Source organism: Typopeltis vanoorti, chromosome 7 (genome assembly GCF_054136105.1).
Source record: "Typopeltis vanoorti isolate ZY-2024b chromosome 7, IOZ_Tvanoo_1.0, whole genome shotgun sequence".
In the NCBI taxonomy this organism is placed as follows: domain Eukaryota; kingdom Metazoa; phylum Arthropoda; class Arachnida; order Uropygi; family Thelyphonidae; genus Typopeltis; species Typopeltis vanoorti.
In genome coordinates, this window is record NC_143555.1 from 91,286,069 (window position 1) to 91,308,311 (window position 22,243).

At 34.2% G+C, this 22,243-nt stretch overlaps 1 protein-coding gene across 1 annotated transcript in view; it reads left to right on the forward strand.

The window, feature by feature from the left end:
* Positions 1 to 22,243, forward strand: part of LOC150104858 (uncharacterized) — a 265,378-nt gene that overhangs the window by 159,355 nt on the left and 83,780 nt on the right. The window contains exons 10-13 of the mRNA XM_090395375.1: positions 4,511 to 4,616; positions 11,224 to 11,384; positions 16,598 to 17,608; positions 17,702 to 18,357. Coding sequence (XP_090251501.1) covers positions 4,511 to 4,616; positions 11,224 to 11,384; positions 16,598 to 17,608; positions 17,702 to 18,357 — 1,934 coding nt within the window. The remainder of the gene's footprint in view (positions 1 to 4,510; positions 4,617 to 11,223; positions 11,385 to 16,597; positions 17,609 to 17,701; positions 18,358 to 22,243) is intronic.

The window sequence follows — 22,243 nt, forward strand, 5'->3', positions numbered from 1 at the left end:
AGCTATATACAAGACATTGTTCAAACCAATTTTAACTTATGGGTCTGAGAGCTGGGTTAAAAATAAAATACTTTTATTTTTAACCAAAAACTAGAGACTGCAGATATGAGAGTCCTGAGAAAGATTAGGAGGGCGTAAACAGATGGCATCAATGGCAATATCATATTAAAAATGGATATACTAGGAAAGTACTTGACATTGTTAGCATCCAGGAATGTGTTAGTAGAGCTAATCCCAGATGGTATGGTCGCTTGAACAGAATGGGAGAGGAAAGATTAGTAAAACAAGTGTTCTCTGCAAGAAAAAAGACTTAGAGGAAGACCAAGATATAGATGGATTGATACAGTAAAATGCTACAGTTATATGGTGTTAATGGGACATTATATCAAGCAATACTTAGTCTTTATTTGAGTTGTAAGTTAGCAGTTAGAATTGAAGGGAGTACAGGAAGATGCTTTAATGTTAAATCTGGTTTCAGACAGGGATATACATTATTCCTGCTCTTATTCATTATCTACATGGATCACATTATGAAGGAAAGTGGTATTAAACCTGATATCAAAATTGTAGGTGTTAATCTCAGTTCTTTGCTTTATGCGGATGATGTTATACTTCTAAATAAATCCACTAAAAGTCTGCAAGATTCCCTGACTAAATTGAATAACTGTTATAATAGATATGGTATGAAGGTCAGCATTAAAAAGACAAAGACAATGAAAATAGGCAAAAACATTGAACATATCAACTACATTGTGAATGTAGAACTTATAGAATAAGTAAAACATTTCAGCTACTTAGGCACAATTTTTAGTGAAGATGGTAAGTTAAATATGGAAATAGACAACATAATCAACAAAGCTGGTATGGTAGGAAGTCAACTAAATAAATTTATATTGAATAAGAGAGAAATTAGCCAAAACACTAAATTAGCTATATACAAGACAGTGTTTAAACCAATTTTAACTTATGGATCTGAGAGCGTGAAATGTGGAAAGGCAGCAGCAGCAGCAGATTATATTCGACCAGAAATGCTGAAGTATGGTGATATAAAAGTCTTACGGTGGCTACACTGCATAGTTCAGAAAGCCTGGACAGAGACACGAATTCCTGATGATTGGAGTAGAGCTCTAATAGTACCCATATATAAAAAGGGAAATAAAACTGAATGTGAGAATTACAGAGATATTTCCCTACTGAGTGTTCCTGACAAGATCTATGCAAGTATAAGTATACTGGAGAAACGGTTGAGAAAAATTGTGGAAGAAAACCTTGGTGAAGAACAAACTGGATTCAGGCCAAATAGAGGCTGTCAAGATCAGATCTTCACTTTACGACAAATAGGCGAGAAAGCATGGGAATATAACAGAGATCTGTATTTAAGTTTTGTCGATTTGGAAAAGAGGATATGACAAGGTGCCAAGAGAGAAGCTATTCAATACACTACAGTTATATGGTGTATTGAATAGCTTCATTATCCCCTCTGTTATTCATTATCTATATGGATCACATTATGAAGGAAAGTGGTATTAAATATAATATCAAAATTGGAGATGTTAATGTCAGCTCTTTGCTTTATGCGGATGATGTTATACTTCTAAATAAATCTGCTACAAGTCTGCAAGATTCTCTGACTAAATTGAATAGCTGTTGTAATAGATATGGTATGAAGGTCAGCAATAAAAAGACAAAGACAATGAAAATAGGCAGAATCATTGAAAATGTCAACTGTGTTGTGAACGGGGAACCTGTGGAACAAGTAAAACATTTCAGCTACTTAGGCACGATTTTTAGTGAAGATGGTAAATTAAATATGGAAATAGACAACAGAATCAACAAAGCTGGTATTGTAGGAAGTCATTTGAATAAGTTCATATGGAATAAGAGAGAAATTAGTCATAACACTAAATTAGATGTATACAAGACAGTGTTCGAACCAGTTTTAACTTTTGGATCTGAGAGCTGGGTCAGAAGTAAAACACTTACCAAAGACTAGAGACCACAGATATGAGAGTCCTGAGAAAGATTAGGGGTATAAACAGATGGCATCAATGGCAATATCATATTTAAAACGTGGATATATTAGGAAAGAACTCAATATTGTCAGCATCCAGAAATGCATTAGCAGAGCTAATCTCAGGTGGTATGGTCACTTAAGCAGAATGGGAGAGGAAAGATTAGCAAAACAAGTGTTCTCTGCCAGGTTGGCAGGGAAAAGTCCCAGAGGAATACCAAGATATAGGTGGATTGATACAGTAAATAGTGCCTTAGAAGACAGTAATATAAGATCTGATAGTGTCGGAGTATTGACAGGTAACAGATTGATTTGGAGGAAAATTGTAGATAGGAAGTTAGTAATGATGTAAATTTTTCATGTGGTACTATCATATCCTGTACATCCCCTCAGGGTACATGTCAGGAATTTGATGATGATGAAAACAGGACAAAAAATTGCATGTGTTTTTCTGCGAGAAGAATACATGCAACCGACAGCAGTAACATGTGTGGATAGGATTAACATCTCTATTGGAGCATTAATTAGGTTACCATGAAACCAGGTTATTTGGCTGTGGTGGAGTCTTAATGGTCTACCCATTTAAGGAATGACATAAAAGTATGTATATATACAGCATGATCAAAATTAAAGTATCCCTGTTTAAGGCTTTGTTTAGCCCCACCAGTGATCTAAATGAATGCTGCAAAACTTTGCAGAAATACATTGTGTCATGCGGTTACGTGAAGCAAAATTCATCACCACAGGTACTGCGTGATATTCTGAATGTAGATGTAGTAATTTTTCTGTGTGTAAGAAGAAAAGTGACACAAGCATAAGTAATATGTTTTTATTCACTTCCATTTTACATTCACTGGCTGTACTGTTCAATGTGCCACCTTTCCTGGTATTCCACAAACGTGCATTCTTTGCACAGTGTGTTCAATGGCAGAACACAGCTGGTCAGGACTGATTTTGCACACATGCTACATTATGCTGTCTTTCATTTCTGGCAGGTTATCAGAATGATACTGATAAATCGTCTTTGAGAAATCCCCAGAGCTAAAAGTCACAAAACCAGGTGAACGAGGTGATCATGCAGCGGGAAACTCACAGCTGATCACTCTGGCTTCTGTGAAATGTTCTTGAAGAATCTTCTGTATAGATTGTCTAATGTTTGGATGGGCTGCAACCTGCATGAAAATGACTGAATCCATGCTCAGGCAGGCATGCGTAGTGCCTGAACAAAACACAACAAAATTGTTTATCATATTGCGTTACCTCTCAGCGGTAACTGAGCAGGTCACAGGACCTGTCCGGCAAATGTCCTCAAAGAAGAATGGTCCAATGATAGGAAGCAATTTGTCTAGATCATCAGTACAACCAAATGAGAAGAATCATGCCAAATTAGCTTTGTGAGTGATTGACATTGTAATACAACCATTCTGTTCTCAGAACAGTTGGAAGCAAGATTATGTCAAATTTGTACTGGTTGCATTAGAGAGATAGAGAGACTAGTAGGCCAAATCACAACTGTCATATAGCAGTTTAACTTAGATTTAACTTATTTATTTATTGCAATTTTTTCTGTATATATGAAGAGAGAAACATGTTGTCTGATTTAAGCCAGTTGTGTTATGCTGCACTTTAACCTAAATGCTTTCATTTTTTGAAGAACTGATGCTCTTAAGATTGTACCTCAGTAACAACACTTGTCGTTTAGTTGAAGTTGCTATTGTAAAAGTCTGCAAAAGCAGACCTTTGTTTCTAAGAAACGAGGACAACTCCCCCCCCCCCCCCCCCAAAAAAGTTTTTTTTTTACATAAAACAGTGTCAAAGTGATATCAGTATATGTAATTTTTAATATTATCATTTTAATCTTCTCTTAAAATAATAGTTTGCTCTGTTTTGGAATAAACTGAACTCACAGTGATTATCTGTCAAATATTCATAGTTATAACTAGTGTTGGCCGTAATGTAAATAAAACTCGTTATTCTCTTGTGTATACTTTGTGTTGCAAATTTCAGTTCTACTTTTTAAAATTCATTACAGAATCACTTATTTACCAGCCTTAGCCTCTGTGAGTGACCTAGTAGCATGGTCTAAATTTAAGAACTTCGGTATGGGAAGAACACTTACTAAAATTATTAAGGTGCAGAATTATGTAATTAATGAGCCTCTGGGTTCATTAATTAGATATTCTGCTTTAATTAATTAATTAGTTAGATATTCCATCAAGAACAACAGAAGTTCTTGTCTTCTATGAATATATTTTCAAGAATTGTTTAATGGTTGCAAATTTAAATTGTAATTTATGTTCTGCACGCACGCACACACTCATACTTACAGGCAAATTTAATATACTAGCCATACAATCCCAGAGATGAAAACGGGGTTACAGAAAGACCAAAGAGACAGCTAGAATTCAGTAGCATAGAAAAGCTCAATAGGACTGAATGGAGGACTTTGGGTGAAGTCATCAGTAACATCACATTTTTTTTTTTTTTTTTTACTTTCAGCCATACAGAAACAAAAAACGTCAGAATGATCAGTCTCATTTATTTGAGAGAGTTCCATTTAGAGCAGTCGGAGAAAGAGCTGGTCAACAGGAGAAGCTTCCTCCATGTAAGTATTTATTACACAAATCTAAAGAAACATATGCAGATTTTAATTATTGTTATTAATATAAACAAAGTGTAATATGAAGTACTTAATATATCATGATGAGCTTTTACAGCTTGTTTAATAACAAATTAAATTGCAGTGTAACTGTTGGTAACTCAGGTCTTACTAAACTATTGTTTAGTAAGACCTGAGTTTAAATCCTGACTGGGATATAAAGAGTATAATCTTTATAAGGACTAACTGAAGTTGAGTTAGTCTCATGTGGAAGTGGCAAGAATTTTTATCCCAGTTTGGGATAAAAATTTGGGTTTATCATCCCTCAAGACAGTAGTCGGCAACATGTGGCGCTTTGAATAGATACTGCAGCTTTTCAACTTTTAGCATATACGACAAGCATACAGCAAATGCTTCTCAGTATAGTTTGTCAGCACATCATTAGTGGAGCACATGTATTGCAAGGTGTCAAAGGTTAATTCTATTTTATGACAGATGCAACTTCACATTTAAATATGTTATATAAGAAAAGTATAACTTTAACAAGGAAACTGTAACACAGTAGTGTTACAGTTTCCTTGTTAAAGTTATACTTTTGGAAGAAGTGCTTTTGTTTCAACACAAATTCTGCTTTCAAAAGGGACATAGGAATTGGCAAATCATTACATTTTCCAGTGTTAAAAAATATTAAGGAGTTGATTAAAATAATCCCAATCCTATTAATTTGTTATTTTTTCAACAAATGAGGATAGAAATTTAGGATAGAAAAGTTACATTATCATTTTTCATCAAACCTCTTGAAGTGATTGTTTCTCATATAAATTTTTCTCCATTCCCTGAAACTGATGAAGTACAATTTGATGTTGGAGTTGCAGATTGCAGGACTAAAATGCCTTAAAACTGAAATTGAGGATTTGGAGAAGCAAAAGGCTGCCCTTACATTTCTGCACAAATGGCTGGTGATAAATGAGTTGAACAATGAAGACTAAATTGTGTTCGATGCATGGAATAACTTACTAGACACACATAAATTTGAAGATATTTGTGTTTGGCCTTCTCTCAGTGTTTGGTATGATGTATTTCTGCTAGCAAATATATTTGACCATGAGCCATACTAAAAATAAATCAAGAAACTAACTGAACGATGAGTCTCTCAATGTGTTTATAGATGAAAATTATGGCATACTTGCCTGATGTCAAGAAACTTGCTGAAGTTCAGTAGCAAAAGGCATATTAATTCATATTTATTACTAAATAGTTCAGGGAAATAACAACATAGACTAGGATATACATTAAAATAACTTTTTTTTTTTTTAAATACAAATCCAATATTTCGGTAATGTCACGTTGCCATTTTCAACAGGAACTTGTGAGCAAGACATGTGCACGCAGGCACAGCAAACAGTAAATGAGGATGAAGCAGGAAGCTATTCTTTCTCCTAAAGTCCTACTGGTGCCCCCTAGTGGGCAATGTTGGTATTCTTGGGCATAGACTTATCCATAGTCTACGTTGTTATTTCCCTAAACTATTTAGTAATAATGCATAACCAACGTCTAAGCCTTTCCACTATAATTCATACTTAATGTAGGTGTTTGTTACATTTTTTCAGTATTAATAAATGATATTTCAAAAGAAAAAAAATGCATGTGTGCGTGTGTGTGTGTACATTTATAAAATACTTTCCCACTGTATTCCATTTCTTAACCCCCCCCTCCCCAACTTGAGTTGAAATGTTGCATTTTTTTGCTCTTTATTCAGAAAAAGATTGCCGACCTCTGCATCAAGTCAGCAAACTGGCCAAAAAATGTTTGCAATTGTAACGGGCGTAGCAGATTGTGAAGGTATGATTAACTGTCTAGAGTTATATATACTAATTTACTTGACCATGACAGGCCTTTGAAGTATAATGGCATAGTAGTGAGATATTGAAGTCTTATTAATTTGAGGTCATGTGATCAAATTTATTTTTAAAATGGTTTATGGCAACTGTACAGCACAAAGTTCATTTTGGACTACTTTGGTATGCAGAATTTGGTGTGCTTCAGAATATATTTACTGTTATCAAAACTTAGACATTCAACTCTCACTTTAGCAAATTCATAGAGACCACAGGAATTCTTTGTTAAGGTGAACTTTCTTTACAGAATTGTGTCTATGGGGCTTCATTTAGAATTTCTTTGATAGTTTGTTATAGTGAAATTCAACTGTAGCTTGTAATGAAGTAGGACTGATTGTTAGATGAAAATGATAGTTGCTTGCTGTAACAGAAAACAAGTAATGATAATAAATATGTTGGATGCATTTAAGAATTATGTTCAAAAAGTCATTACAGTCTGTTGATGAAGTAAGCAGGTGAATGAGAGTTTTTTAGTACTCCTATATATGAAAAGCAAGAAAGCTAATACTGTGAATGGGCCATTTTTTAAACAGGAGAAAATTATTCACATTTGCCTTAAACTGGATGTTGTAGTTTCTGGGGAATACTAATTGAGGAAACTTATCCCATTGGATTAAAGTAGCAAGAATGAATGAATGAAGAGGAAACGTCTTAAGCCTGTTTTGTGAATGTGATGTTGAGTAAATATTTCTGCAATGTACATAAGCCCTTCATAACTCAGTTGATAGTGCCCTTTGTTTTTTTTTAAAAAAAAAAGTTAGTTTGAATCATGCCCAAGATGCAAGGAAATTTGAAGACAACAACAATTCACTTTTGTGAATTGTTGTTTTCATATTGAGGTGACAGGGTATTCCAACCAGAAAATCAAGTTGGCCAGAAGCAATTGAGACATAGTAGACGATGCAGATAGGATTTAACTGCCTGTCTTAGTATTAATTAGGTTTATGTTACTTAGCTGTGAAAAATAGTTGAGCCTAATATGTGATATTATATACATATAGCCTAAGTTATTACATCCTCCTTCCCCAGCCTCTTTCAATCCATTGCTGGATATAGTCCTCCCCACTTAAATTTCCAGTTGTTTCTGTCCTTAGCTGGTATCCACCATCTTACCTCAGACCTCTGTATATCATTCCTCTGTTTTGTTCTTTGGCAACCTTTTCTTCTCTTGGTATCCATCCAATACTTTATTTTGACTGGCTTTCACGTGCTAATCTTCAAATATTGAGTCCAACTCCATTTACATGCTTTACAATATACTTCACAATATCCTCTACTCTAGTCATCTTAATTCTGTTATTTCTGTCCAAGGCTCTTTGGATCCCACACAATTTCCTGTTTTTAAGTCATTGTTCATGTCTCGGTTCCATAGGTAAACACTAAATTAAGTGTATAGTTAAATCTAACAAGTGTGATTATTCTACTTATTTCTTTATTTTGTTTTTCCTTGACCCTAATTGATTGAAATAAACACAGTTATCTACAATTTCAATAGGATTAGCTGCTAATTTTAGTTCATTTTGATCTGAATTTGTCACAAGTGTTGTTTTAGCTATGTTAGTCTTTAAACCTTTTTATCTGCTTTCTCATCAAGTTCATTTATCATTTTCTGAGTAGTTTTTTGCTTACAGAACTATGTCAATTGCAAAACATAAATGATTTAGATTTCTTCCATTGATGTTAATTCCATAGTTTTACATAAAGACTTTTAATGCATTAGAAAATAATTTAGATGATATTGGATCTAAGTTCATTTCTCTCTCTCTCTCAATGACAAATTCCTTTCTCTGATGTTGTAACCTTATTATTAGAACTTTATGTTCTGATATACATAGTTTCTGATAATCTGATATTTTGCTGGGATGGCCAATTGTTATAAGGTATTATTTGATTATATAAAAATCCAAGGCTTTCTCAAAATCTACAAAGAATAAATATGCAAGAAAATGATATTCATTTACTTTTTCTATTACTTGGGTAACAGTGTGACGTGATCTGTTTCAGAGAATCTTGCTCTGAAGCCTGTTTGTTCATATGGCTGGACATCGTCCAGAAATATTGTGATTCTGTTTAAAATAATGTATAAAATTTTTGTACAAGTGTTGTAATAAACTGATTGGCCTATAGTTGTTGATATAATCTCTGTTGCTCTTTTTATATAAGATAATCATTGATTTGTGCCATAGCTGTGGGAATTTTTCTGTAGTTAAAATCATTAAACATACATAATATAATTTCATAAAAATTTAAATTTCTTGATTTTTGATTTTATGTATTCTGTAATATATTATCTTCTCCAGGACTTATTTTATTCCTTGCTGATTTGAGAATTTCGATAATTCTGCTATGATTGGTGGTTTGTTATCTACCTCATCTAAATAAAGTAAATGGTTTGTTTCTCTGCCTTTGTATAGGTCCCTATAAAAAACCACTTCATATTTCCATTTTCTCTATTGTATTATATTGTCATATCCCCATGTGCCCTCGAAGGCATAGAGGTCTGACATACGTCAGTTTACTGGCTGAAATCAACCCTGTGAGAATAGCAGCCAGTCCTCGGCAAAATGCCAACAGCATCGAACGATTGGTCTCCTTCCAACTACTAACCATGCTCAGATTTACTCAACTTTCTGCGGTAGCCATTGGTAGTAGCAGAGGCCCTACCAATCGACCATCCTTTGCTGGCATTGTATTATATTAATCCTTGCTTATTTTTCAGTGTCTGAAATTCATTTTTTCATTCTATGTAAAGCTTATTTATGTTTGATAATTTTTCAGTGATTTAAATTTTTTTAAAAAATTTTTCTATTATGTTTTGAATTTAACTCGTATTTTCTGTTGTAATTTCTGACTTTACTGGTCTTCTTTTCTTGATTGGCTGTTACCAATGCCCAGCACTACTGTTGAATCCTACAGGACAGTCTATCACTTAAAGAACATCACAAATGACAACATTCACTAGAAACTCTGCAATGTTGTATGATAATCTATACTCATAAGAATATGAAAGTCATCAACTTCTGAATTAATGGAACTGGCAAACATTGGAGCATCTGCCATACTTCCTGCTATCATGAACTTATGAACTCTGAAAGAACCCTCTGGGATTGTTTTCAGCACAAGCATTTATCTTGTGGATATCTTAAAAAATACTTATCTACTCTACAACATCAGGTTATGGATTTTGGATCTTTAGGTGGGAATTGAATTTCATTGCCTGATGTCGAGATCACTTGGCCTGCCCATGGGTTAACATGCACTATAGGGTAACAACCTTTTGTAGAAAAGAAACACAATTATATATATATATATATATATATATATATAAAACCCATTGATTGGAACTTCTCATTTACCATATATGGGCGAAAAGGTTACTTGAGATGGGTGTTGAATATTTTGAAGTAACATAATCTGTAAAGCATATAATAAGAATAAACAACAAAAAAAAATCCATGTCATTCATTCCTCAACTATTTTATTTTAGTTAACAAGATGGTTGTATGTGGGGGGGGGTCTGGAAAGTCTGATAAACACCTAGAACAAAAATGATATTAAAGCAGCTGATATGACTACAAGAAAGAACATATGAGGATATAAGAACATAAGTTACCTTCATAACTCTGCTACTAATATGTTTTTTTTGTGGTTATATCAGTTGCTTTAATATCATTTTTGTTCTAGGTATTTATCAGAACTTTCTAAGACCCCCCCCCCCCCATCATCTCTCAATTTTCCAATTTTCAGTTTATCTATCCTTGAATAGGTTAGCATGTCATCTCTCTTGGAAGCATTTGTAAATGTACATTCAGTTAATCATATCTTTAATGAACTGAACAGTAAGTTGATTTCCCATAGTTATTGGTTAATTGAGAGAGCTGTGCGTGTGTGCACAAGCACGTCACTGTTAAATGACTCTTACCAACGAAGATATTTAACACACTCACCCTTTGAATGAGGAAGGAAGAAAGCTACTTTTTTTAAGGTAGCTTTTGATCTACATCAAATCAGAAAGGTTAGTAACCCAAAATTGTTGAATTTAAGTAGCCTAATTTTTCATAAACACGTTTTTCCACTTGGAAAAATTAACTTGAAAACTGTCGAAAATATCAGTCTGGGACTTGATTCATTAGGTAAGACTTTAAGAAATGAAAAAACACTAGATATATGCTTTCCTCTTCTGTAATTCTTGAAAAAAATTAGTTTGAATTGGAAAATTTTGATTTGTCAGAAATTCTATAGAATCTCCTATTATGAACATATGCATAAATACATTTGTAGCATCCACATTCCTTCTAAACAAAATGAATGGAAAGATTATTTTATGAGAAGTTAGAGTTAAAATTTTTAAAACATCACCAGACCATTAGTTTCCTTCATCTATCTTCAAACTGCCATTGACTATCAATATATAAAACTTGTAGGGACCACAGAAATAGTTGTCAGTGGATAATTTCTCTAGTGAATTTATTTTAACATAGCATTTATTTTAACAACTATGGGGCTTTGATTTGGAACTTTTGAGTAGTTTGTTATAGTGAGTGAATTTGCTCTAATGTTGTTTGTTGTGAAATAAGTAACTGGTAATGATGATTTGACATATGTTTTTTCTGAGGGAATTATATACTGAGAGTTATGATCACTGTTATTCAGATTTATGAAAGCTATCTGTATTAATGTATTACTTCTGTAATTCTCTTGTAATTATCTTTCAGTTTACCATCCACCACCACCACCATTAACATCTATTAAGGTAGACAATAAATTACGAAAAATCCACTTTATTGGGGAAACTGCAATTATAATGATGGATGGTGATGATCCTAGAGAAATCGCATTTAAAGGAAAACCAACTCCTGTTTACATTGATGATTTAGTGAGTATTGATTTTTTTTTTTTTATTTACGCTATGGACTTATTATGATGCAGAACTACTAAAGCATGTAATCTATCTGAAAATGGCTTATTGACTGGTTGGTGATTTTGAAAGGATCCTGTTATAATGTAGTTTAGCAATATAGATCCTAAACTTCATTGCTGTCTCTCCTTCTCAGTCTACTGCAAACTACACACACACGCAAGCATACATACACAAAAATTCTTATCACCACCCAACACAAAAACTAGGGGTCATAAGCACCCTTAAACACAGAGCTCAAATGATTTGTTCAAATGAACAAGCTCTAAACCAGGAATATGAGATCATCAACCATACAGTTATGAAAAATGGATACAGTAAAAAAATCTATTCACAAGATCCTCCACAGAGATACCACTAAAACAAAAAAGATTTCAAGAATGCTATTACCATACCTTATGTTAGAGGCATTTCTGAAAAAATAGACAGAACACTACACAAACACAACATCAAAACCACCTTTAAATCCCCTACAAAATTAAGACACCTACTCAGTTCTTCCAAAGATCCTCTTTCACACCTAGCCCACCCAGGAGTTTACAAAATATAATGCACATGTAACCTACTGTACATAGGGGAAAGGCAAACCATCCCAATTAGGAAGGACAAATGACACATCAAATACATCCATTTTGGAAAAACCGGCCTTTCTGACCACACACTCCAAACATACCACAGAATTTATTGGAAAGGTATACCAAGTCCCTACACCGCACCAAAACCTGGTTCGAGAGGAAATTTTAAGAAGCATGTGAAATGTTCAAACATAATCCAAATCTGAACAGAAATGATGGTCTAACCATTCCAAGGATGTGGAGGGATCCATTTGCAACCTTTCTAGCAGCAACCAGAACAAGCCAAAGAAAAATCGCAATACAAGAAGACTCGGTGAAGTATTTTAAGGGTTTTTTTTTTTTTTTTTTTTTTTTGTTGTTGTTGTTGTTGTTTTTTTTCCCTCCTTAACATTCAATAGTTACTTGAACTGTACAAATCCAGAAGAAAATTGTAGTATAACAATCTGAACTGTACAAATCCAGAAGAATCTTAGTTTAGGAGGATTTTAGCAGAGTTTATTATAGTTTTTTTATTTAATTAATTAATTTATTTATATTTATTTATTTATTTTATTTTTATCACTAGAGGTCAGGCTAAGAAAAAGATTAATTAACAGCGTAGATTTAATTTACCTTTATAGAGTGCAAGATATTGGAGTCATTAAATCATTTAATCCATTTTTGTGCAGTACATCTTCAAAAATTATGGAAACAACTACCTACCGTGTTAGAGTAAAACTTCAGTGTAATATAAACCAAACTAATCACTCAATGTTTCGACCTTCACATGAAGGTAATCATCTGGAGTATACACATATATATACAAAGAAACAAGCTGCACTTTAGTTTACATGGTATGCTGAAGTTGCATTGATTTGATCAACCATTAAAACTACTGGCCTGACCTCTGGTGAAAAAAAAACAACAACAACCTTACTACATCAAAGCTAGAGTCCTGTTATTATTATCTATTATCTGTTAGGTTACAAAATTAAATTCAATTAAGCAAGAGAGCAACATGTTCACACAAAAAAATTTTACTTATACATATTATACATAATTATACATATAAATTAAAACAAACCAGTATGGATGGTGGCCAATAAAAGCTGAAAAATTGCTTAGAGTCCTAAAGTCAGGATTTTCTGGAAATTTTGAAGAACTAAGTGGGCTGAATGTGTACCATCCAAATTCTTGGGATTTTTATGCTACCATTATTGTTAAGATTAGGTCGGTTAATCAAAATTTCACATGCTTCTTTAAATTTCCGTTCGTACTAGGTTTTTGTATGATGTAAAGAACAAGTACTTTTCCAATCAGTTTGGTGTAGGGCAGTGGTTCCCAAACTTTTTCGGGCCACCGTCCCCTCGACTCCATAAACTCATCATCAGTTCCCTCCTTCCTTACCTGACCCCACCCTACATGAAAAGTTCTGAAAAAGAAAGGGGCTGAAAAGTTCTGATAAACACCTAGAATAAAAATGATATTGAAGCAACTGATATAACCACAAGAAAGATCTTAAAACCCATTGTTCTTTTTCTTTTAGGATATATAAAAAGGCATGTCAGAGGTTTTGATGAAATTTGAAGACAGAGGTGCAGGCCATCATCAAGTTTTTTGTGCTGCAAGAAAAGTCCATAACTGAGATTCACCAAACTTTGTGTGAGATTTTAAGAGACTGTGCCCCAGCATAATCCAATAGTTGCCAGATGGCCAAGTTTAAAACTGGGCATCCTGAGACATAGATGCCACCAGGTCAGAAAGATCTTCCGCAGCGATCACACCTGAAAACATCAATGCAGTGCATGCCATGATCCTTGATGATAGATGAATACCAGCCAAAAACATGGCAGAGACTCTAGGGATATTCAGGGAATGAGTTGGGGGTCATTATCCATCAACATCTGAACATGCAGAAGCTCTCAGTGAAGTGGGTCCCCCAAATGTTTGAATGGCAACCAAAAGAAATAATGTGTGCTGCCATCTCAAGGGATTTTGGGTCATTTTGAGAAATCAGGTGCAAAGTTTTTGGCTCATATTGTGACTGTTGATGAAACATGGCTTCATCACTATGACCCCAGAGACCAAACAACAGACACAAAGGTTCTCCACAGCCAAAGAAGTTCCGAACCCAGGGGTCAGTAGGGAAGGTTCTTGCCATTGTCTTTTGGGATATGGATGGTGTTATCCTTACCAAGTACCTCAAAAAAAAAAAAAAAGGTGAAACTGTTACAGTAGCAGTTTATTCAACAGCTCTGAAGGAATAGAACAGGACACTTCACCTTCTCACACTACTCATGAAACCCAACAGACAATACATACACAACTTGAGCTTTCATTGTCTGCCTCACCCACGCTGTTTGCCAGAGCTGGCCCCATCTGACTGTTTCCTATTCCCAAATTTAAAGAAACATTTGAAAGGAATAAAATTTACCACAGATGATTAAGTCACATCTGCAGCTGAGGACTGGTTTGTGCAACAAGGGAAAGACTTTTTTTTTTCTCAGAGGATTGCATATGATGCAGCAACATTGTAACAAGTATATAACACTTCATGGGGAATATGTAGAATAATGGGTAAGTTACATGGTTCTACCTCAATTCCTTCATGGCGATTATCACAACTTTTCAGCACACCCTTATAAAACAAATAATACTTTCTAAAAAATGGCTACTATAAAACTATTTACATTCAGCAGCTGAAGGCTTAATAGTATGGATAGCTGGTAGAATGTCACAGCATACTTATAAAAAATTACAGTTCTTTTAATTGCCTCCTCGACTGGTTTGAAGTTCCACTAGCTACATATCTGAAGATTGTCTCTTAAAATGAAACACATAATGATGTGTCACATGTTAATGAGAACTCAATGGTGACAGGTTCGACTCCCATCTAGGACATAAAGTGCTAGAAAGGCTTTTCAGCCTGTAGGCAACTTGGAGGCTCTTCGTTGTAACTAGTCTCATATGGATATAGCAGAAAGTTTCCTTCCAGAAACTTGGATTTTTTTTTTAGTCTGACAGACTATGTTAACTGACCAGAAGAACACACAATTTATAGACACAATACACCATCCTCATGGTCTAGGTTGTTTTTGGTGTAATCCCAAATCACTGTCCACTGAATTGAAATACTGTCACATTGATTCACTGCCATTTCTCTCTCCCTGATCACATGGAAGCTTTTTTAATGACTGTATTAAACATCACAAGTGGATGTCTTGTACAGTACATGCACATAAAGTCACATTGAATCATTTTTTGAACATCCAAAAATGGATTTTGGTAAATGTTTCCAGCAAATGGACAAGGTGTACCATCTGGATATGTTAGAAACAAGCATTACAGTTTTATTCTTAGTCTTAAATTTTATTCTTAATATTTATATTACAAGCCAAATTTATAATATATTTGGTTGGCATTACTTAGAGCAACTGATTTTGCAATTTGTTATTTTTTTACAATGAAATGCATTTTTGTAATGTTTCATTACAGTGAAATGCATGTTCCTTATGGAGTCCTTATGAGAGCAGCTGACTTCATTACTATGTGGTGAAGTCAGCTGCTCTCATAATACAAAACGAAGTCCATATGCAGACTGTTCTGTGTTGTAATATAGATGAAAACAATAATGTAAATGTTTGTTCATTTTAATAAACTGCTCAACAAAACAGGAATATTTTCATTATCCTGAATATGTTTAGCATCAACTAATCAACATTTTCTTTCATACTGCTGCCAGTGTTTTATAATTGTATCACTGAAATTTACATGTTCCATTATGCAGTCATAAGGATGAGATGAAATCAGTCTTTTGGGTGAAAAGACCTGGATTTGAATCTTATCTAGTATGCATCTTCTTATCGTCGTACTTTCCCATTACCTGTGGTGGGAGGGGGGGGGGGGGAGCTATTACAGCCAAGTAACTTGGCTTTCTGGAAACTTAATTGATGCTGTGATAGGACAATTAGGCTTATTTGCACAGGTTTACACTCTGTTTGTGTGTTGTTTGTATTCTCTGGTTAGTTTCTGTCGTAACATTATCTTGTATTGTAAGTGATACTGAATTTTTTTTTTCCCTTGAAAGAATGAAGATTTTTGGTATGATGACTACTACATAATGAGATTTTGTGGCATTGTATTGTGATACATTTGATGCTGAATTCTTCATGTTGGTTAACATAATTACAAATATATGCAAACTATGTTAACATATGCAAAATCTCTATGTACAATTATGAAATTTACCTGTATTGTGAAAACAAGCCACTTAGAACTTTTGAATCTCACCTTTTGCTATTGTTGCATGCTTTCTATGATAACTGCACTGTTGTGATTTCCATTGGCACTTGTGAGAATTAATGTGCTGTAGAAATTATATTGCTTAAACATATCTAGTTAGTTAAAGAAATTTTTCTCGGATATTGTTTGACTTTACCACTAAAGATAGTCAGTAGATTTAACAAATTTATTGTAGTTAATCTATATGCTCTCTCTCTCTCTCTCTCTCTCTCTATATATATATATATATATATATATGTATGTATATATATATATATATGTATGTATATGTGTGTGTGTGCTTGATCTTTTTTATTTGATTATTTATTTTATTAGGATCCTGTGATTCTGAATTTTGATGGTGAGATCAAGCACTTTGAACTAGATGGACATACACATACAGTTAAATTTGGAGCTCCTTCTCGAGAAATATACATTGATGGATGTCCACATGAAGGAAGGTTTGAAGGCCCTCCATTCCCTGTTGTGCTAAATGGTCGGGTGCATCATGTTAGACTTGGAGGACCATTACCTAATGTACATATAAGTGAAAATTCAAAACATGATGTTTTGAAACAGTTAACAGCTTCATCAAGAGAACAACAACAGCAACAACCATCTGCAGAAAAAGCATCAGGTGAATTGGTGCAACATGATAGTACTTCTACTAGTAGTGAACCTCCTAGTCCAGATGGTCAGCCCACACAAGGTACTCAAGATACTGATTTACGCACGCAAGCTCAGTCATCATCTGGTGAAATTATAACTGAAAAGGATTTAGATATGCGTCATACAGAATCAGTTGTAACGCAGAGCCAAGATGTAGATATGAGACAAGATTCTACAAGTGAAAAAAATGCTCATTTACATGGTCATGCAACTCACCTGTCATTTGACCAAAGAAAAACTAGTAACTCTGATAAAGAGATTCAGAAACCTGATGATTCTCTCACAGCAATGAAAGATGTTGACTGGAGGCCTGTTTTGCATTCTCGAGAAGATGAGCAAGAAGAGAGGAAATTATCTGAACAGGACAAAGGGTTAACAATCAATTTAAAATCACAACTAACAGTGAATGATGATAATCATGATGAACTGTGCACTGCCACACAGGATAATTCAGTTAGAAGTGAAAAACCATTAGAAGAAGAAAGGTTTCAACACACACATTCATCACAAGAACAATATAGACATTCACCTACCCAGTGGTCAAGAAACCTTCCAAACACAAATAAGTCATACCTGGAAGCATGCTCTGTTTCTAGTACTGACAGTTGGGAAAAGGAGAAAAGAATACCTACTCCTGTTGCTTCATCTCATTTACCACCTCAAGAATGGCAAGAACAGGTATGCAGATTTAACATTTTATTTTATTTTAATTGCTATTTCATTAACAGTAGTTTTAATTTTCTTTAATCCCTTGCTTATTTATTTACATAGGGAAAAATGGACTGGGAATGGAATAATCAACCAAGATTCAGAAGAAATATACAGGATAGAGTCTCTCCACTTGATAGAAATGCACAAGAAAGAATCTCTCCACAGAGAAATGTACAGGAAAGAGTCCCTCCACCTGAGAGAAACGTGCAGGAAAGAGTCCCTCCACTTGAGAGAAATGTGCAAGAAAGAATTCCTCCACTTGAAAGAAACATGCAGGAAAGAATTCCTCCACTTGAGAGAAAAATGCAAGAACGAATCCCTCCAATTGAAAGAAATGTGCAGGAAAGAATCCCTCCACTTGACCGCAGTGTGCAGGAACGAATCCCTCCACTTGAAAGAAATGTTCAGGAACGAATCCCTCCGCTTGAGAGAAATATACAGGAACGGGCACCCCAACTTGAGAGAAATGTGCAGGAAAGAGTCCCTCCACTCGAGAGGGCTGTACAGGAAAGAGTTCCTCCTCTTCATCATCCAGGTAACTGGAGAGAGCCTACTGAACATTCATTTTTCCCTCCTAATAGACCAGAAAATCACATGCATCCACCACCACCTCGTCCTCCAGATGACTGGCAGTCACTTTCACGTTCTATTGAAAGAGAAGTGCCTTGCTATGAAAAGAGAAAAAATGATAGTTGGGAATGGGGAGAAGGGATTCAGTAAGTTAACCTTGCATTTTATTGTTCAAATTTTTTAGTTATAGAGCTAATTACTCAAACACATGTTCGAAGTAGATGCCATCATGTTTACACCCTGGTCTTTCACCTAATTTTACATCAAACCTTCTGTATCCTTCAATTCTAACTACTTACTTCAACTTAAATACAGACTATTTAAGCTGCTTTGTATAATGTCCCCATTTACATCATATAACTGTAGTGTTTGAATATCTTTTCTATTGGCACCTCATCATATGCTAAAAATGTAATTACAGATCTTGTTGTGTTCCAATGATTTTTCTCTAGTATTTGTCTTAAAGAGAAATTTTGCATGAACCCAGCTTGTCCTTCCCAAAGTCTTCCACAAATTTGCTGAGTGTCTTCTCTAGTATGCTTGCATAAATCTTACCTGAAAGATTAATTAGGATAATTTTCTCAAATTATTTCCATTTTTACAAATGTGTGCTATGAGAATCCAACCATCCAGTCCTCTGGAATTTAACCTTCTGACCATGCATTCTGAAAACCTGCCTCTGACTGAATGAGATGTCTTTTTCAGAGTCTATCACTGAGTCTCCAAGGTTTTATTCAATAATCAAAATCTTCAAAACTCCATTTTTTCTCCAATAATATTTGTGTACTTAAGTCTACAGTTCACTTCTGAAGGCTACTCAACTTTGATTCTGCTGAAAACTAAATGGTGCATATCAGCTGAGTCCACTATGTAATTGTTAATTACAAGAATAGTATCTGTTTATCTTCTTTATTTTGGTAACACCCGTTATGTCTTAGTACTTCTCTTATTTCTCAGTTCCATTTCTTTTCCATTGATACATCTTATGTTGATGGTGCCTATCTTGAGTTCTGCTAATGTAGAGTTGGAGTTAGTTCCATTAATTGACTTTTCACCGTTCACCCTGGTTCCTTGATGTAAAGTGTTGGCTTTATTTAATTGTGCAAAGCCTCTGTCTGCATAAAATTTCATTTTGTACCATCATTTTATTTTTGTTTAATCCAGTACAGTTTATATGGTTTGGTTGGCTAAATCTTGCATTGCCAGCTTCTCCTCATATGGTCAGTAACCAGGTGAATACTTACTGATGAAGTTCATTATGAGAAGGTGAGGATTGGACATTAGGCGAGAAGCTCCAGTTGATTCTCTGCATGTCTTATAAGGCTTGTGGAGGTCTCCTCTTAGTTATTTTTGACTCTTAAGCAACCTCATTAGAAGATTCTCAAGTAAATAATCTGATGTGTTCAAATGAGTGATTCATAGGTACCCAAATGTTTTCTAATCCATATTTAACTGAATATATCACCATTCAAAGCATATAACAGACTATTCTGGTGTTTCTTCTGTTGCTCATATTGTAGCATTTACATCCCTTATTTATGTTCATTCATCATGCAATACCATATTCATATATGCAATAATTTTAACAATGTAGTTATTTAACATAGTTGTAAAGGAAACCAGAGATAAAGAGCATTACTTAGTATTCTGGTGATCATTTGATTATTTTTTTCATCATTCATCCATCTCTACTTTAAAATTTGTTGCGTTGCTCTTAAAAACTTTTAGCCAAAAACTAGTGACACTTTAAGAGAGCTCAAGAACAAATAATGAAATGCAGTAATTTTTAATCTTTATTACAATATGCTAACTTATTTATACCTTCATAGAACTTCCAATAATGTTTGAGAATTTGTGCTCTTGATCTAAAAATAGAACAGAGTGAGTATTTATTCAGTATATATATGAGATTTATTAATGTGAAATGAAATTCAAATCCACTATTGATCAGATTTTCATCATAAGTAAAAATAATTATACCAAGGAATTTATGATTTAATGAATTATATTCACTGGTTTAATCATCATATATATATACCTTACAAAAATAATCAAAGAATATGAAAACAGTTCATATTCAGTTGAATAATAAGATGACAACTTTTATAAGACTAAGCTTCCTTGTGTTTTAAGACTTGTTTCCAGGTTTACACAAAAAATTATCATTAGTTTCCTGATATATACTCTCTAGCAGGGTGTTCAGGCTACTATCACAGCACTACATGATCTAGTATGTTACTTGTCAGCATTCCAATATTGTCATATCTAACATTATGGTCTTCTAAGGCACTTCTGACTGAATCAATCCACCTAGGCCATAGTCATCCTCTGGATCTCTTTACTGCCATTTTGCCATCAAACACCTAATTAAAAACCTTCTCTCATTCTGTTTAAGTGACTATACCATCTTATATTAGCCATGCTCACACATTGAATGCAGACAATGTCAAGCTCTTCTCTAATGTCTTCATATTTCATATGAGTCTAACATTGATGCTCAGGTCCCTAGTTTTTCTGAACATTCTTGTATCTCTAGTCTCTTTCTAACCTAACCCATGAATTTATTCATTTGGCTCCCCACCATACCAGCTTTGCTTATTCTGTTGTCTACTTTTAAATTTAATTTGCCATCTTCAAGTAAAAGCTGTGCCTAAATAGCTGAATTTTACTTGTTTTCTATAGGGTCTTCATTGAGAATGCAGATGAAGTTTTCTATGTTCCCGCTTATTTTCATATATTTCAATTTCATGCCAAAGCTGTTATACAATTTAGAGACTTGCACCGAATGTGTTTAGGAATACACTCATCTGCATAAAGCAAAGAGCTAAGTTTGATAACTCCAATTCTGATATAAGGTTTAATGCCACTTTCTTTCATAATGTGATCATATACATGTTAAATAAGAGTGGAGAAACTGTGAATTCCTGTCTTATGCCCTGAAAAGGCATAAGTATATGCCTTTCCTTAAATATAGATTATGTATTGCTTTGAATAATGCTCCATTTACTCGATATAATTGTAGTGCTCTGAAAAGCTTTTCTCCTATCACCTACATGTATGCCTTTTTCAGATCTACAAAATTTAAGTACAAATTCTTGTCATATTCCCATGATGTCTCAACTATTTGTCGTAAAGTGAAAATCTGATCCTGACAACTTCTCTTTGGCCTGAACTCATCTTGTCCTTCAAATTTCTCTTTCACAATTTTTTCTCAGCCTCTTTTCAAAAAAGCTTGCATAAATCTTACCCCTGAAACATTTAGGAGAGAAATTCCTCTGTAATTCTCATTCAGCTGTATTTCATTTTTTTTTTAATAGATATTAAAAACTAAAGGGAGTATTAAAGCTCTACTCCAATCATCTGTAATTCTACCTTCTGACCAGGCCCTCTGAATTATGCAGTGTAGCCACTGCAAAACTTTCATACCTCCATATTTAAGCATTTCTGGTTGTGAATATCATCTACTCCAACTGCCTTTCCACATTTCAAGTTTTTGATAACTTTTCCTCAAATATTGATATGTACTCCTTTTTTCATTCCTCTTGCAAATTTTCTATTACAGTTCTGTCATTGCTTGTTTTGTTTAGCAGTCTTTCAAAGTAATTACTCCAGACATCTAGGATATCCTTATCTTCAGTTTTCATGCTACCTTTAACATCTTTGATTTCTTTTATAGTACTCTTTCTTCCATTTCTAAGCTTTATCAATATCTCTAGAACATTTTGCCATCTTCCTGATATTTATCTTTGATATTCTTACCAAAGTTTTCCCATGACTTTTGTTTATCTACTTGTACACATATTTTAGCTCTCTTAAATTTTTTTTCTGTATTCTTTTAGGGCATCTGCTGACTTATTTGCCAGAAATTTCGGCATGCTTTCGTCTTTTCCACGACTGCTTCTTTAATTTTTTGTGTCCATCGTGATCTTTTTTTTTTTTTTTTTCTTGCAGACAACTTCACATGTCTACCTAGCTGGATCATTCAAAGTTTTCTTCAGAGTTTGCCATTGAGACTCCAAGGTTTGGTTCTTG